This window comes from Octopus sinensis, linkage group LG2, assembly GCF_006345805.1.
Source record: "Octopus sinensis linkage group LG2, ASM634580v1, whole genome shotgun sequence".
NCBI lineage: Eukaryota > Metazoa > Mollusca > Cephalopoda > Octopoda > Octopodidae > Octopus > Octopus sinensis.
This window is the reverse complement of record NC_042998.1, coordinates 125,219,087-125,239,144: the sequence shown is the minus strand read 5'-3', so window position 1 is coordinate 125,239,144 and position 20,058 is coordinate 125,219,087. Positions and strand designations below refer to the sequence as shown.

The 20,058-nt window shown below is 34.6% G+C and overlaps 1 protein-coding gene across 2 annotated transcripts in view; it reads right to left on the bottom strand.

Moving 5' to 3' along the window:
* The window catches only part of LOC115225809, a 363,608-nt gene that overhangs the window by 117,189 nt on the left and 226,361 nt on the right, over nucleotides 1-20,058 (bottom strand). For both annotated transcript variants that reach the window (XM_036499165.1, XM_029796783.2), the window contains exon 3: nucleotides 3,161-3,557. In XM_036499165.1, the coding sequence (XP_036355058.1) occupies nucleotides 3,161-3,557 (397 nt within the window). The remainder of the gene's footprint in view (nucleotides 1-3,160; nucleotides 3,558-20,058) is intronic.

The window sequence follows — 20,058 nt, the reverse complement described above, 5'->3', positions numbered from 1 at the left end:
GAAAAATACAGAAACAACAACGAAAAACAGTGTTTCTCTCGCACACAAAGTTATATATATATATATATATATATATATATATATATATATATATATATATGTTTGTGTGTGTATGCGTGCGTGCGTGCGTGCGTGTGTTAAAATTTAATTTAGACTTTCTGTAATTCGCTTTGCTTCAAAAACGCGAACAGATTTTATTTTTATTTGTTTTTAGTATGTATATACTTTAATTTCTTCTGATAAACAAAAAATCAAAAATTAATAAACGAAAGAAAAGATAGTCTAGAATGTATGTTGTAGGTGGGGGAACTAAGTAAGTAACGATATTTTGGAACACCAATTTCATATGAAAATTGAATAATTTTGAAAGTGTTAAAGAAAAATTGTAAATTCATTGACTAATGAATGAAACTATGGAAATTAAAATAATAATAATAATGATGATGATGATGGTGGTGAACAAAAATTGTAGCGTAGGAAACCACTTTCTTTCGATATGATTTTGTATTTATAATTGCTTTAATCTGTATAACTAAATTATGTAAAGTAGATTTACTGTCTACCAGTAATTCTACATACATACATACATACATACATACATACATACATACATACATACATACATACATACATACATACATACATACATACATACATACATACATACATACGCACGCACGCACGCACACAAAGAAACAAGTATCTACATTCTTGCATGCAGTACGCGTATATGCGTTTGCACAAACTACCGACATAGCAGGTTACAACTGTGATTGACAGACAACAACACTAAATTAGCGAGCGCTGTAAGGCTATTATGTTTAGAACGATAAATAAAATATTTACAATCAGTATAGTGTGAAGTAAGCCGCTACATAACATCCTCTCAAGAAAAGCACGCTTAAAAGACGTAACGTAGGCGAAAGTATGGACACTTCTCTAAAGAGCGCGGGAAAAGGCAGGTTCCTCGTGAAGAGGCGGGAGAAGGCAACTTCTTCGCGAAGAGCGCGAGAAACGGCAGACAGTTCACGAAAAAGTGAAAAGTGTGGGATAAGTTTCCATAATCAAACAAGAGTAAAAATGCAAAAGTTGTGGTGTTTATTAGTTTTGAATTAGCATATCAATAAGTGCAATAACATTTTATTATATATATTTGAAACTTAAAGAAAGAAACTCTGATCTGGTCACTTAAGCTAGAGCAATGATGATGATTATAAGTTCTCGAGAAGCAAGTTAAATATTCCATTAGATTCAACATGAAGAGGAAATGGCACAACCCAAGAGATATACATAGATAATTACTATAGTATGAAGTCAACCTAGTTTCGGTTCCTGTATACTGTATAGCGTTACGTTAATTAAAATATAAAGGTGCGCTTAGCTAAAGGCAAAAGCAAAACATAATAATTCATTCAACAAAGTTTTCTAGATGTTCTCGAGTCTGAATCACGTTTTGATTTTCTTTTCCTTCTTTAGTCAGATATACATTTTAACATGGGATATATTTTTCTCTGAAACTAAACTTTTTCTGTTTTGATATATTTTTCTAGTAAAATTGTGTTTACATTTGGACAAATAAGTGTTGTTTTTGCCGAAAGCCACTTATAACGGAAAGTCTCCAATATCATAGTTTTCATCTGAGAGTACGCATTATATCATCACATCTTTTTCTTCTAGCACAGATATTCAAATTATTTATTGAAAGAACAAACTTCATTGGACGATTGAAATGTGTTTTCTCAATGGTAGGAAATGGTATTCGAATAGTTGAATTCCCATTGTCATTTGTTCATATGAATTATTAAATAACAACATGAGCATATATACTGGTATTCCTCTCTCCTTTATGACTTCAGAATTTGCGTTAATAGATAAGCTAAAGGCAGTTTCACTTAGAAATTTATGAAGGTGTTTTATCAAGCACAACTGTTGTACAGTTGAAATCGACAACACAAATTCAAGAAGAAAAAAGTAACAAACAAAAACAAGTCAAGCAGAACCTTTTCTTTTATAGGCATGGTGTGGTTCATAATACAGAATATATTCATATATTCGGAAAATGTTTTGAATCACATTTACATAAAATATTTGTTCGTAAAGTTGCAAGATGCTCCAGGCAATAAATATTCACAAATTTAAATTATAAAATTTCTGAGCCCAAGCATGTAATTAATTTTCAATATCAAGATAATTTACAAAATGTTTACAGATCATGTGAATACAACCTAAAGATGTTTTCTTAGCTATTATTTAAAAAAAAAAATCTGCAAATCAGAGATAATCATATCAAAACATGATTTGAACTTCTGATTAACTATTCTATCTTTATATATTCTGAGTAGATGATACTTGGAAACTTTGGAAACTATCCCCTTTGGTTACAATTTGCGCCACTATAATATTTATCTATTCGAGTCTAAATGCGGATGAAAAGAGACAGCTCAATACAAAAATTTAATTGACAAAACAATTACATTTACTGTCAACAGCAAGCATATTATCACTGAAGGAACACAAATGTACAAACATAAAAGTTTAGCTAATTGAAACATTAGTGACAATAGCATTTTCTTACATTGATACAATACTACAAAATTTAACGGAAGATTGTCACACTTCTCTCAAAAGTGAAAGATATTCATAGAAAATAATTTATGCTAGGAACAGAAAGGGTCCGGCAATACCTTTCTCCGCGAATTTATTACATTATCAAAGGAATTGCTACTTCTGGCAAGAATAAAACCCTACGTATTATTAAAAAGAGAATGATGCAATTCAAATTTGATGCAATACTTTTCTCCATAGTATGTCTCGTCCAAATACAGATATTCAAAATAATATCCCGTTCAGATTTGATTTAGTAACTTTCGCTGTGGTGGGTTTCAGTCAGTTACAATTATCATCTGAAGTAATAACTCGTATTATCCATGGATGAGCCCATTTCTAATATCCAGTCACACTGACTGCATTCCAATTCCCAACCTCCTTAATAGCTAGTTCATTCTGCTGCCTTTTCATTAAAAATTTCCCTCCAAACTAGTAACTCGCAACATTCTGGAATGAATATTAACTTCACTACTATTCCTCAATTTAGAAGGAGGAAAATGGCTTTGCATAATATAAACAATAAAAGATGACCACGAATAAAAGAAACACTCACCAGTTACAGCAGAAAATGCTTGTAAATCAGGTTGCGCGCCACATAAATTTCGTCGATCTGTTAAATTAGGATCCTCTGAAGACATTTCCCAAGGACTTACACTGTCTGATCCTCCTCTTTCTGATCGTACTTCGCTTAGGAGCTTCAACGCTGTTGAATAGCCGTGGGAAAATTTTTGAAACTCAACAGCTACAGTTTCAAGCCGTACAGAGTTGCAGGGTAGACCACTCATACGTAGAAGAGATTTGTAATCTCGAAGTACATTTTTATCGTCTTCTGCTCTTTGACGCAGTTCAGAAAGAAGCTTTTGAAAAGATTCACATTTTGTGGCTGGTTCAATTATAGACAAAAGGGATGTGTTGTGGAATATACGTGTTTCCAGTTCAGCACTTGTTACCTGCAATGAAAGTAATATAAATATATGAATATTAAAATAATAGATTTATGTAAAATTTTAGTCAAAGAATAAGGTCAGTTTTGCAATGAATGGATATATAGGATTGCTTTCATATCAATATATTACTGGCATGCATTTTATCGACTTCAAAAGATGTCGAATCCAGTAGTATTGAATCCCTTAATACGATTTCAAACTATATCCAGCATTCATTAATTTCTTAGAAATGTCCTCAGACTTAGAACAATGATTCCTTATAAGATTTGGATTTAGAGAGTAGAGTGAACTGGTTGTGGCATTTATACTCGCCCAGAAGACATGAATTGTGTTAACTGAAATAGTTATAAGTAAGAAAAATCTAGAACTAAAAAAAAAAAATAATCCACCATCCCAGAAAGGAATAAATTATTCAAGACAAAAATGTATAGTTGATTGAATCATATCAGTACTTTTTTAACAAATTCACGTATAAAGGGTATAAAAAACACATTGGGTAATGTAGTCTTGGATATACAAAATAACAAAACGGTCATTCCGTACCTGCTATATTAGAATTGAACAGAAGTTACATAAAGAATAGCATAGACATTACAAAGAAGATAACTCTGTTGAAAATAAAATAAACAGTGCAACTGCCTGCCTCTCTCTGTAACAGAAATTTGAATCAAGCCCGGATTAGCCGTTAAGCAAAATAAGCATTGGAAAAAAAGTTGAAACTAAATATTGTTGAAACTAAACTTGCAATTCCCCGAGTTTACCTTATTAGAATTGAGACGCGTTTCAGAAATTCTTAGAGAATAATAATTCCCTAGGAAATACTGAAACACGCCTCAATAATAATCTTTTCTGCTATAGGCACAAGGACTTAAATTTTGGCAGTAGGGAACAGTTGATTACATCAATCCCAGTGTTTGACTGGTGCTTATTTTAGCCATCTCGATAGGATGAATGGCAAATCGACCTCGACAGCCTTTGAACTCAGAACGTAAAGATGGACAAAATGCTACCAACAGTTCTGCCAGCTCACCGCATTAAAATGATGAGGGTTATAAATAACAGTCTTTAAAATATGTGTACCATACTTAACATATATACACTATTTAAAGGTATGATGCAGTGTTTTTTGTTTGAGAGAAAATTTCTTCGTAGATATTTTGTGTAAAAAACAATATATATCGGAGCCAGACAAACATTATCTCAGCGGTGACTTGTTACATGCCTAAACAAAATTTATCCTCCCCGATATATTGAAAATGAATAATACTTTCATTGATTTTGTGGAAGGCTTGTAGGGATGAAATAAACTCGGAGTACGCAATCGAAACAGAATTAAGTTGAAATAATCACTTGTGTATCATATTCAACGTATAAACACCATTTCAATGGCGTTTATACGTATGTGCTATATACAAGAGGCAAACATCTCAGTGACTCAGAACTATTCTCTAAGACAGAAACCACAGAATCATGCCTTTCAATAACATCAATATCGAGTTACTGAGCATTTCGAAAGATGATCAGAAATTATAACTATAGCGTACATAAGCTTCTGCTTAGGTACCTAAATGTTTTCTAGGGGAATTAAGAAGAGCAGTCAACAATCACTGAAACAATCAGTCACAACACTTGCCCTCTTTTTCTGTACATCAAAAGCAGAGAATATATTTACATTCTTGTACTTGTCTCACAGCTAAGCGTTCTAATATCTGAATTTATATCTTAAGCCTCTTGATTAACATTCTGTTGTTCCTGACTTTAAGGGTATCGCGAAAGGCTTGGTTGAGGTTCAAGCTTACGAATACTTTTATAGGGCTTAGAAAAACTGAAGGACCGCTACAATAAGTGTGTGCATCTGAGAGGGGAATATGTTGAATAAAATCATAATTAACTGATTATCCTGTATTTTCTTTTACTCAAAGCCAGGGACTTTTTAGCACTCTGTGATACTGAGTGTGTGTGTGTGTGTACGCGCATATATATATATATATACCCAGTGAGCCGTCAAAAGCCCAAACATCGAAATTAAAGATACCAACTACAAATAATAACTTAATTTATGACTAATAAATCGAGTGAATACTGTATATTAATGATTACGAAAAGAAGCCGAGTATGTCTTCTCTGAGGAGCAATGGAATCTTAAACCGGTCCGCCTGGAGACTCCGCTTTTCCACACGTCAAAAGTGCAGAAAGATTGTACTTGCGTTATTCTATTTCTCTCATAGCTAAGCTTTCTAATAACCATTATTTCAGTTCTTCTGACTCACGATGCCTTGTACATAATATATACGTGTGCATGTTTAGCACTCACCTACGTATAGATGGAATCTTTATTATGATCAGGACGATCTTATATAGAATGGGACAACACGGGACAAACAAAAACAAAAAATGTTCGCATATCATTTAAAAATTTACTAAAATATATTTTATACACGGTTAATTTAACCTTAGACTAGAACTTTTTTTTTAATACATAAGAAAACAAAGCAAGAAAACGAATAAAAAGATCGAACCCGGCAGCCTATAAGGCCCAGCAACTTTCTTTTCCTTTCGTCAAATATTAAGCTGGGTTACTAACACCCACCTTTCTCATCACATCCTTCCATCGTTTCTCGTATTCTCTCGGTGGCAGGGTCTTCCTCTCCAACCCAATCTTGCTCTTCAGATGGTATCTGAAGTAAGACAGCAAACCGGGGCCAGAGATGAAGGACCTTATCACAGAACCTTCCATTCTCGTTCTCCAAACACAATCTTTCAGTACTGCAACCGTACAGTAAAAACATGCCTTACCTTCCTTTGTGGGTCCAGTTGGCGGTATAATCTTTATTATAGATTCAGCTGACAGCTGTACTCGCCCCAAATGCGAAGGCACGTGTTCGACGTAACTTATCAAGCTGGCTAGCTCTCGACATTGTACAATAGCGTGCTGGACAGTTTCATTGTCCAGCCCGCATCTTGGACACGTCGGTGACACTGGTATTCCGTGCCTGGATAACTTATCTCGAACAGGTAAAGCGTTCCTATAACACTGCCAGGTCAGGGATTTTTGGAAGTTATCCAAATACCCCGGCCTGAAAGTTTTTTTGAACAGGTTGGCAAGTTGGTTCTCATCGAACTCCAGAGCCCCTCCTAGGACGTTACCGTTTTTTGCCTCTACTAGCCCTCTATAGAACACCGAAATGGTATTCCCGCTGCCAGCTTTGCCCGTCTTGTGGATCTCATCTACGTATAGATGTACCCACAATCATTGTATGTGCTTAAATATTGGTTTATATATATATATATGAATATATAATTGAAACATCTACTTCTTTTGTTTCGTACTCAACACAGCAAATTCAATTAACACGCACAAAATAAAGAATGCCTTCATTTAAATATTCAAACACGTATGGTTGCAATTGTATGCGTGTATATATATATATGTATATATGTATACACATATATATATACACACACATATATATACACACACAACATATATACACACACAACATATATACACACACACATACACACACACATACACACATATATATATACACACACACACACACACATATACACACACATATATACACACATATGTATATACACACATATATATATACACATACATATATACATACATATATATACACATATGTATACATATTTACATATATATATATATATACATATATACACATACTTGTATGTATGTATGTATGTATATATATATTTATTTATTATACATACATATATACATGGAGACGAAGAGAGTTTAAATGAAGATAACCATATTCTCAGCTTTTCCATTAATAGAAGCTACAAAACTCGTCTGATATGGTCACCAGATCCGCTTAGAAGACCTACTGATGCCAATAACAGCGTTATCTTACTTAAAGAAAAATCAATGCTAATGCAAACTTTAGAAAAATATAGGATGAAACTAACAGAATATTGGAGATATCAATTGCAATACTTATTTGTGCAATCATATAGATCTGAAGGACATTTTTCTGAGCTATTTATATAAAAAATACTGGAACAACAAGAGAAACGAAACAAAAATATCACTTATTTAAGTGTGGGATCACGGTTTTTGTTTTACTGATGGGTTCGTAAAGTTGACTCAAGTCAAGTATATAACTGGTACTTATTTTGCCGAATCCTTTGGAATGAAAGGCAAAGAGAAACTTAGCGGGAGTTAAATTCACAATATACTGTCAGTTATTATTTTGGTGACCTCAGAGAAATATAAGTCTAAGTCAAATCAAGAAGATTTGCACTAAGAACGTAAAACCACCATCACTTACTAAGGACTTTTGATATTCAGAAAAATTATATTAGTTTCAAATTTCGGTACAGGGCTTGCAAGTTCGGGGATCGGTCATTTACATCGATGACAGTGTTCAACTGATACTTATTTTATCGATATCGGTAGAACGAAATGCAAAGTCGACCTTAGCGGAATAAAAACTTAGAGCGTAAAAACGGACGAAACACCGCTAAGCATTTTGCCTGGCGTGCTAACGATTCTGCCAGCACGCCGCCTTAATCAGAAGAATAATAACAATTTCAAATTTTGGCACCAAGCCAGCAATTTCAGGGGCGGGGATAAGTCGATTACATCGACCCCAGTGATCAACGTGTACTTATTTTATCGACCCCTAAAGGATGAAAGGTAAAATCGACCCCGAAGGAATCTGAACTCAGAGTATAAAGACGGACGAATTTTCGCTAAGTATATTGCCTAGAGTGCTAATGCCTCTGCTGGCTCTCCGCCTTAATAATCATCATCATAGTAATAGCCAAGAACTGTCGAGTTTGATAATAACATCTCGGAAAAATTGTATGTATGCTCTCTGGTTTACAAAATAAGGATGCTAGTTCCCAGAGAAATCTGCTGCCATAAACGAGCAGCATTTCCATCCCATTGATGCTACAAAAACCATAGTCAGTCCAAGTCCTACGACAATCTTTAAAAGAATTTACATTAATCAAACAATTGTAACTCAAAACTACATATTAATTCGTGGCTCTGTGTTTTGTAATTAAATACCCATCTTCATTTCTCCTTTTTCTTATCTGCCATGGCATTAGAAGAATTTTTGTTCTTTAATCTCGAGTCACTGATGATTAAGTAAACCTGTGATAAAAAGCGTTTCAGCGATGACCATTTATTTAATTTTTATTCAGATACTGTATATCTAGGATTAGATACCTAATCTATTTCCCCCAATTTTTTTTAAACAAAAAAGGTACGATTTGAGGGGAAATTTAACTGCTGCTTCTAGTAAGTTGAGTACTGGAGAAGCCATCGCTCAGGCGCTTATAGACGACTACGTGACTATGCTCTAACCATCATATATCGTTTATTCATTTCTGTTTGGCTTACCTGATTTAGTATTAGGTAAGTAGAATGAAATTGCTATACTGAGTAAAGGGAATAGAATAGCGGCATTAATGTTATTTGAACTTGTGTATCTTTCGTCAAGACCAGGATAACTAAAGTCCCTCAGCAAATTGTGTTACATTAACATTAGGTCATCGTTAGATTGAATGTGATAAGAATGTAAAAAGATATGACTTCTCACACCTCACAGTATTAACTGAAAATTCATAAGGTATCATAGGATGAAATTTGCGTTGTATAAAGTAAGTGGCTGCACTTTGGCTGATAAAAATGAAACTTAGGTTTCGCAGGCCAAATCAATATAGCTGTAGATATACCTCGTAGAAAAGAACAGTAAAATTCAGACGGTGTTGTTGATTGCGCATTATTTTAACTTCCGATCACTTTCAGTATAAAGTTCTACACATTAGTCACCCTCTTGTACTGCGTCATCATAATCGTATGGTTTGGGATAGTTTCAGGTTTTGATGTAGAACTAAAAGGAATACATTTCGGATATATTTCCCGAAATTTTAAATCTTCTACCTTAAACTTAGTTCATGTCCTAGCTAACCATGTATTTTATGTAGTTTGTACATGCACAGACACACAGCGATGCCTTAAACAGCTAAGAATTTGATTTGGCAAAGTCAAGGTGACACACCTCATCTAATGATACAATGACTGACTACAACACAGAGTTATACACTAAAGTACATCTGTTGAGATGCTCTCTGATGCAAGGACCAGACACTTGGGTATGCAAAGTACAATGAGGAAAAGTTTTCTGAATGAAGATGTGTCGATAATGAGATCACATTCTTCCAAGCATGCATATTCTCAAAAACAAGAAATCTCGAAAATATCGCACGATTCAACTGCATCGAAAGAAAAAAAGAAAATATTTATTTCAAGAAAACAAACCTATCTTAAAGAAATAAACTATACTTCTTTCACATAGCCATTTTGTACCAGAAAAACAAAAAACTAAGTTTCTTTTCCAGGATTAGAGAACTTTCCAAATCCTGCACTAAACACGCCGGCTAACTCTCTGAATTATTCCTACCTACGTCTTCAACCATAGAGATACAAATAAATATTAAAAGCACCATTTTAGTCTAGAAATGTCTGCAAAACACACATTGGGAAATGATATTTATAGAGTTGACTAACAGTGTCTTGTTTATCACTGGGTTAAAAATAAAACAGTACTCTCAACTCTGAACACTCGTCTCTTAGACTAAACACAAATGCATCCGTAGCAGACTTATACTTGTGCTCACACAAGGCCTGTGCAACAAACATTAACTGTTAAGTATTCAAACTGAACATTCACTTAATGAAGCTCATTAACTGTTCCCGTTTCACAATAATAATTAACCTGGAAAGAGTATGATTAGTACCTGTATTCCTCTAACTTATACAAAATTAAAGACTGTGTGTCTGGAATACTCACAGACTAAGCGTATGTAGTTCTACAAAATTGAGTATTATTGTAATAAAACAAAAAAAAAAAAGCTGTGTTGTATATTATTTTATATAGACAATTCTATTGTACGTCACTAGAGTTTTGTGTTTATGGTAATTCAACATAATTTATAGAAACACGCACAACACATACACACTCCGTTATTGAATTATATTGAAATTAAATGAATAATAAATGCCACAAATTTTCTTCACTTAAATATTCATGCTAAACACGCATATTTTATCTATCCAACCGGACCAGTACGAACACGCACACACACTTCAATATAGGAAATGTTTACTGAGATGGTTTTCAGACGATTATACTAACTGCAGTGCTTCCTGGGAAGCCAAATTGAAAATGGTGGAATTTGAACACTAATTATTTAAGATTCATCTCTTTACATTTTAAGCCACTTTGTCCACCAGTCTTCCAATTCTCCCGATCCTTGTTCTAAAGTGTACTAATATTTAAAGAATATTTTTAAATGGCCGATTTAAATACATCAGAGATTCAACACTGAGTCATAGTCTTACTGACCGAAAAAGACCAACAATTTAATCTAAAATTCCGAGTTAAGACATTATGGATTTGATTGTTCACTAAACGTGACAGACACTTAGTCTGATGGAATTACTACACTTACCATTATCAACAATCACTTGTACCAATACTACAATATCTTCCAAATCAGGAAACTTGGCAAAAACAAGAATTTTTACGCTCCCTCACGTCTCACCAAATTAAGATAATCAGCCCATCACTATTCTATTCTAAAAAGACAAAATCTCATCACCGACATCACTAGTAAGCCTTAATCTGCATTTAACGATCTTCAACACAAACCTAACACGGAGGCGAGGTAACGGATTTAACAAGAAGAAGATTACACGCACTATTTTATTGCACCGTCGACACAAGGAAGACAACTCTGTTCCCCGCTGTGGAATTGCATACATAAAATATTCGATATCTTCTTAAGAAACAATAAACAGGCTGCAAGTAAACCCTGTATCAGGTCGACAAGCCAACGTATAAAAACAACACTTTAAAAAATTTTTAATTTCTCGAAAAGGGTACTACAAGGATTCCCCCTTTTTAAACCTATATCTACACGGCTAACACTCACCTCGAAATATACAATACCTCATACGCAAATGATATTTCAAATCTTTCTCACAATTCTCCAGTCACCTGCACAATTACTGAAATACTACATAAATTATTTTAAAATTTGGTTCCAAAACAAATTGGTGACAGTTGCCACCAAATCCACTGAGAACATTAAGTACTGCCACTCAACAGCATAAACAGGTGACAAAAATACGAGTTCCATGCAGTACCGCAACGAAATTTACAGTATATACAGAAAACACGCTAAAAAACAGAAAAAACAAGGCACATGCGTAGAGCATACATCTCATTTAGCTAATATAAAGGAATAATTGTAGATAAATAATACATTATATCTTGCATGGATTTTAGCCAACTCCACAGAGAATCCAAATCTCTGCAACAAATTACAATAAACTTTACCACAAAACAACGTACATATCACTGATGGCACAAAGCTTTGCCCATATACTCAAAGAAACACACATTATATGAAAGAAAAAAAGGCATGAGTGGGGAAGGCTTTGCCGCAGCAAACTCCAATCCCATCGTTTCTTGCTATTTATGAAAAATACCGCGAAACAATTTATCCACAACACCACTACAACAGCATTTTAAAAATCTCTCTCTCTCTCTCTCAGCTCAGACAAACACAAAAGACAAACACATCAAAAAGCTGCAATAACATCAATCCTAAGTACTGTTCTAGAATACACACCACCAATGTTTAGTGCGGAGTAATAGTGAGTGTAGTGCTCTGCTAGTCGATATCACCCGCTTCTGTTGTGGCCACCACCAGAATATGTAGTCGAGACAGTAAAGAAAATAAGTATTCAGACTTCCACTCTACACGTTACATGATTCCTCTCTGACTGTTAGAGTGTGATCAGGTTAAAAAAACCGACTTAGGGTTACACAACTATCTAGAACAAAGGTTTTCAACCCATTTTGACCAACGGCGGCCCCCTTTTGACTCTTGGAGTTACAAATGAGCGCCCTAGAAAATATTTTTATTTTCCAGTATACTACTTATTTTTATATCAGCAGAAAATGATTAAAAAATAAGGGACGCCATTTTACATATGCGCTTGTACGCAGTCGGAAGTACAGATGTATGATTCTAAATAATAAATTGAAAGTTCGGTAATTGCGTTTATTTCCACCATGTGACACTTATGAGATCAACGCGTTTTCTATCGAATGCTCTTTGGTACAAGAGACCCCCTTTGCTCAAAAACGTCCTCTTCGAGCTCCAAATGCTCCCCCACGGGGTGGGGAATATGGCCCCTGTTGAGAACCTTTTATCTAGAATAATAGTGAAAATAGCAACAAATCTTCTTCAAAATTCTCTCTACTGTTTTATAAATACAGGTCAATGAAAAATGTAGTCCTGGATACCTAATGCATGAGAAAGTCAGCTTGAGTGCTGGAATACTTTTGATCAGATACAACCTAGTATTAAATGATTACCCCAGCAATTGCTAAGTGTGTAGGTAATTTATTGCAATTCAGTAACCGATTAATACAGCTCTGGAGTATTGATATTTTCAAATATGACAACGTTTGAAGCGTAGAGTATAAAGGAATATCCAAATATGATGCTTTTAAATTTTATGCTGATGTGAGGGCGGTGGAGTTACAATCAGAAAAGAGACGAATTAAACACATCACGTTCTGAGTTCAAATACAACCAAGATTGATATTTTATTTTATCGATACCATAAGGATGAAAGGAAAAACCAGTCATGGGCTCATACTTATTTCTCCGATTTTATAGCCTTACGGCTATGTTAGAAACCATATTTGTAGTTATCTACATCATTTGAATTATGTAACTTGGGTCGAATATCACATATGACATTATTCGACATGCTTATATTACAACGTTGGAAAAATGCAGGTTGCTTAGGAGAAAGTAACAAGAAATTTATACATTTTTGCATCTTGCCAGTGATTTAACTCTAGAAAGTGTTATGTAAGCAATCAAGAAACAAGCATAACAAAATATTTTGACTACTCGCTTATTTCAGATGACCACTGAGACATCCACCGAAATACGTAAGGGAAACGAAGAACATTTCTATGCTGGCATATTTTCAGAAAAAAAAAGAGAGACTGCAACGAGAGAAAAGGTGATGTTCAATTAGTATTGGGGAAAAATATGAAATCTCGGAGATTAGGCGTAGCAGATATGCAAAGAAAAACTGGTTCATGGAATAGCTTAAGGTAGGGTCAGTCGGTATTGTATAAAATAAAAACTTGAGATTGCATAACGATAATAGAGGTGATTACAACCCAACTTTGACGGAATATCATTGTTGTTGTTTACCCCAGGACACTCCCTATTTGGACAAACATGATAAAAAGACGATCCAGTGGTGACCATACCATAATTTTTCTAATAGTATATCTAGTGCTACATTATCTCGTCGCTATTTCTTTTTTGTAAGATAATGTGTTAATTTGAGGAAGACTTGGTTAATAATTTAAGAGGCCAAACGACCACAGAGACTCGAGCTTTAACAAGGATTGATATTATTTGCAAACGGTGGTGAGGGCTATTAAGTAAAAGGTAAAATCGTAGTGAACCGAAATTACAACCTAAAACGTTTCTCTTAAATTACCTCAGTGGGAAAAATTCTAACTCTTGATCCTCCGCCAAAAAAGATATGAATATCACACAAACACATTTTCTAATCATAACTAAGTTTTAAAAAATCAGATATTTGTAAAATAAAAGAATTTATTGAACAACCAGAAGGTAGAAAGAATGAGCAGTAACCTACATTTGAAATACGATCTCAGTCCTGTATGGCATTTAATTCTAATACTTTGTAAGTAATATTAATGATTAGAAAGATTAATTTTACATCATATATAAAGAGAAAGAGAGAGAGAGAGAGAGAGAGAGAGAGAGAGAGAGAGAGAGAGAGAGAGAGAGAGAGAGAGAGAGAGAGAGAAGTGGACAAACATCTTCAGCTTATCATTTATTGCTTAGTCGTATTTGACAGAAATGAAATTTAAGCATTGAAAGATGTAATTTTCGAACTCATAATTTCTGTCTGAGACCACTTGCATGGCATCTGTTATCTTTGCCTATTCCAGAAAACAGGAACTATGCTTAATACTATTCTTTTCAAATAGGTTAACTTATAATAGTATATTCGTTAGCTGGTATTATATTTATCTTGAGATTCAATACGATATTATAAACAACGAAAACAAAAATACATAAACAAAACAAAAAGAAGCGGATTTGTTCAAAAGAAAAATCTACTTTAATCAAAGCCATAAAACATCTGAATTTTTTTAAATATCTTTTATCCCCTCGTCATCCACAACACAACCGTTATTATTTTCTTTCAATGTAAAAGGAAAAGATACGAAAGAATTCAATTTAATTATGCTACCCATACATTTTTAAATTGACTTTCTTTTGACAACACACAATGTCAAATTTTGTAAGGGAACAAGTTTTAAACGAGAGAATAGCACCCAGTAGGCTATTGGTTCTTACTTTATCGATCCGCGAGGGATGATAGTTTAACTAGGTCACAGCAGTATCTCAAATTAAATAGCATAAAACATTTATTTGGGTACATTATCATTGATTTCTTACATGACATAAAGCCACTCATTCAATGACAAAAGAAAACATCGATTTAGTTGAAGATTTATATCTTCTGTTATTTCCTTTTACCCTCTTCAAGACATTGGACCGTCCTTTTGACGGTTTCAGTTGTACGACGGTAGGCTGAAAAGTTCATAAGCTGAACAAGGTTTTCTCAACAAGGAATGTGACCAAATGAGGTTTATTTCTCACCCTAGCGGTCCACATAATTTTTCCATCGGCTTTGCAGTGCTTGGATCCCAATGGTGATGAAGCTTTTATCATGTTGGTCAAAAAAGCCATCAACAACAGATATGATGTCATCACTGCAGTAGTGAATTCTAGCCAAGTGTTTCTACATGTTGGGGAACAGATGATAGTCAGATGGGGCTAAATTGAGAGAATAGGCAGGGTGACCAGCAAGTTCAAAGTCACAGTCACGCACAGCAGAACTTGAGTGCTGGAGAATTGTCCCGATGAAACAAAACCGCCTTCTTCAGTTTTCTTGGGCGTTTGGTCTTGATAGCTTTTCTTAACTGCTTCAGCAAGTTGACATAGTACTTTGTATTGATGGTGAAGCCCTTTTTAAGATGGCCAATAAACGCACTGCCTTTTGCATCCCCCAAAGACCGAGGTCATCATTTTCTCTGCAGATGAAACGATCTTCGTCTTCTTTGAAGCAGGTGAAGAAGGGTATTTCCATTGCATGGATTGTTTCTGTCTCTGGCTCAAAGTGATAAACTCAACACTCATCCTGTGTTACGAAACGTTCAAGGAAACCAGCTGCATCTGCCTCACACAATGTCAAGTTTTCCTGCGGTATGGTTAGCCTGGTGCATTTTTGTTCAGATGTTAGAAGACGTGGCATCTACCGAGCGCATATCACAGATGGCTCAAAGCTTTACCCATAAACTCAAAGAAACACACTATATGAAAGAAAAAAAGACGTGAGTGGGAAAGATTTTTCCGCAGCAAACTCCAATCCCATCGTTTCTTGCTATTGTATGAAAAATACCGCGAAACATTAATTTATCCACAACACCACTACAACAGCATTCGTCATGGCAAGTTCATTGCGCAGAATATTCTCCACTTTCTCACGAGATATGCCAATAGCATTGACTATTTGATTTATAGTCAATCGCCCGTAATCCCTCCCCATGAGATGAACACGATCAAATGTTTTCTTAGGTGGTGACAGTTGTGGGACGTCTAGACATTGGGTCATCTTCAAGACTTCCCCTTCCTCTCCTAAATTCAGCAGTCCACTTTTACATTGTTGATAAAGCTGGAGCTTCATCCCCTAGTGGAGGAACCATGTCAGCATGAATGAGTGATTACATCACAATACCCACTTTTGTCCATTTTCAAGAGAAGTGCTACTACAGTAATCATTCGCCATATCGCGCCCTCAGTGCATCGCGGATATTCTGACTAATATATGTAAATTTATATCGCGGACTCCTCAGTATATCGCGGGTTTCTGCAGCCGATATTTATATTTTCTTCAGATGTTAACTAATTCTGTGGTAAAATAAGCCTTTTCGTAGCTAAAAATTAATAAATTAATATATAAAAATACAGTACAGCACTGCACTGTATAACACAGAATATGTTTAAGGAAAATTCGTAGTGTATCATAGTTGAGTAAACAAAGAATTGCACTTTCTGTATGGGAAACGAAATTCCTAAGAGTGTGGGGAGAGTTTATAAAAGCTTAAATATATAAAAATAAAATAGATATAAACAATTTATAAAAATAATTAAAAATATATACAGTACAGTACTGTTTCTACTTAGCGGATTTTCACCTATCGCGGGTGGGTGGGTGGGTGGAACGTAACACCCGCGATAATCGAGGGATTACTGTAGTTACTTTTGAAGTCTTCTCTGAACAGTCAGATGTCAGTTTAACTGGAAAGAGAGTGAAGTTATTACTAAAAACAAGTTGAAATTAATGCATGCAAGATTCCACAGCTCTGACATCACTCTTTCATAGTTAACCTATGAACTTCTCAGTCCACCTTCGTGCGTCATTGTTTTCTATAAGAAACTGCTAGAACCTCACTGCATGTAGTTTCCTGCGAATCTTCACGTGCAAATTGCGCTTTCACAGAGAGAGAGAGAGAGAGGGGGGGAGAGAGAGAGAGGGAGAGGGAGAGATCGGCTCAGAACTTGGCTGGTATTTTATCAACCACAGAAAGGTGAACTACTTCACTTGCCGCAGCGGGGTTTGAATTCAGATCGCAGACAACTGAAATAAATACTCACCAAGCATTCTACCCGACACCACAACAACTTTGGCAATATGCTTACTTAATATAAGTTGTATTATTTTATCGATCATGGATATACAAAAATCAAAGTTGATCCCGGTAAGATTTGAACATAACAATATGGAATAGTACATCATTAGCTTTTTAACTACAAATGAGGAAATAAAATTAGGTACTTTAAAAGGCGAGATAGATTTTTAAGGACCAAGTGGATTTGTAAATTTGTTCAACTTACAATATAAGATAAATATGATATTAACAGTGTTTCTGAAAATCACACACACACATACATACATACATATACATATATATATATATATATATATATATATATATAATTGAGAGAGAGAATCTGATTGTAAGACAGCAAAATAGTAGGAAACTGCAAGCCACCAATCATGTAAATTTTGTCTAATCTACCACTGTACACAGAAACAAACTCATGATGTTGATAGAAAGTTGAAATAGCCATACAATATGGTGTTGATGACTGTATCACAAAATCTACTGAGCTAAATCTGAGACAGAAAGATTAGGACTTGCATATGCTATTTTCTGATTAATTGCTTTCTTACACGGACACAGAACTCAGGGAAAGTACATAAGATAGTGTGACATCCATGTATTCCGAAGATATTAGCATCGCAAGTTAAGTGAAATGAAAAGATTATACCACGAATACAGAACCAGTTCCTAGACTAAATACATTAGGAGTATTAAAGAGCTATCTATGCTAATAAGCCGAAGTTGTTAAGAAGGTTAAATCCTTCGATTCACTGGAAATACATAGTTTATGACAAGAAGTTCTTTTAATAAGTAGCTGACAGGCGAGGTTTTTATGAAATTCTGTAGTTTTATTTACAGCATTTAGATTTTGTTATTACTGTAGAGTGACAAAAACAGAAGAACGCCAACAAAATGCCTTGTTATGTTCAGTTATATTCCTTTATGTTTAAATTCGCTCTGGTCAACTCTGGTGATTTTACAGCTGTTGTTTAGTCCCAGGTCATCCATAATTGAGCAAGATTGATTAAAGAGATTCAGACTGTGAATCTAATCTTCATTTTTCTCAAAATATTCAAGATTAGACGGTAGAGCATGGTTTGAGCAAGAATGGCTGTCATTTGTAGCAAGTCAACTATGTAGAATCTCTCCCGAAACCGCATTCATTACGTAGTCAATAAACTAACTAGCAGTCGAGTGGTGTCAATTTAATCAGCTATATCTCCTCCCCGAACTAGCCCACAGCCAAAAATTCGAAATTATTAATATTCTTTATCATAATTGTTATTGCAATTTCTACATTTTGGGAATATTCTAAGATAAAAATAACAAGTTTAATCCTGTTAATAGTTAGATCGTAATTAACGGAGTTACTGTATTAATCACTAAGCATATCTTAATAACAAAGAGTCTCCTTAATGAGAAAGAACAGAGACAATTAGTTTATATTACAATATTCCAATGTGTTTGTAGTGCGGAAAAATTCTAAAAATCTAAATTAATTATTCATTTCTTATGATGAACGCTCGGTGCAGTGATCAATTCTGCAGCAAAAAATAAATAAATAGTAAAGGGTGACCAACTTAGTTTCATTTTACATTAAAATCGTTTACCTTCACCTCTCTAATGGCTCCACCTATCTTACGCAATTAATTCCCTCTTATCTCATGGTTAAAGGACCGCCACGTTTAATTAACGAAATCGTTCTCTGCGTTCGCTTACTTCAAATATCAGGAAAAATACTGAAAATGTAAACAAAAAATAAAAAATGAAAGTAAAACTAAAACAAAAATTCCGCAACTCTTTTGGCTTCCATGTTTACACGTAGGAGATCATGATTATCACTATCACACACATGAACAACATCTAGTTGTATGTCCCCAGGTGATGTGTTATTCACTACAGACAGCCAATGAAATATTAGTTAATTTCAGATTTCTATTGTCTATTATGGCGTGCCTTCTATACTGTGATAGCTACTTATAGCCGAATGGACTGGGACAAGAAGATAAATGTCTTGTCTTGGACACCGACCAAACATCTAGCGTTAAGCAATAGTTAAATTTTGACTTCTTGCATTAGCACACGTTCACACATTTATAAAATAAGCTACCAAATTTACTACTGACAATGCACAAATATCGGTTGACATCAGAGGGATTTGAGTTCTAACATAGAGGGCCGGGACTAATAATTGACTTACTGTTTCTACTGCTCGACATTCGAATTGAACTGTATATGATTATTAAATTTTGGTGCCTTTTGACTAAACAGTTTTCATTGACAGGAGCAGGAGGTGTAGAGTCAGTATATTTCTGGGACTAATTTTGTTGAGAGGCAAGGGAGAGGGTAAATAAGACTCAACTGATACTTATTTTATCGACCCCAAAAGGATGAATGCAAAGTTGACCTCGGTGGTATTTGAACTCAGAACGTAAAGATGGACGAAATACTGCTGAGCATTTTGTCCAGGGTGCTAACGATTCTGCCAACTCACCGCTTTAGATACAAATTTAATATTAATCTAAATTTGTTAAGAAGGTTGTTAAAGCTCCAATAGAAATACTTTTTAGTAAAATTTAAACACAAAGCAGTGGGATATAGATTTAAAGGTACTAAAGTTTCCAAATTTAGCTCTTGATGTGACC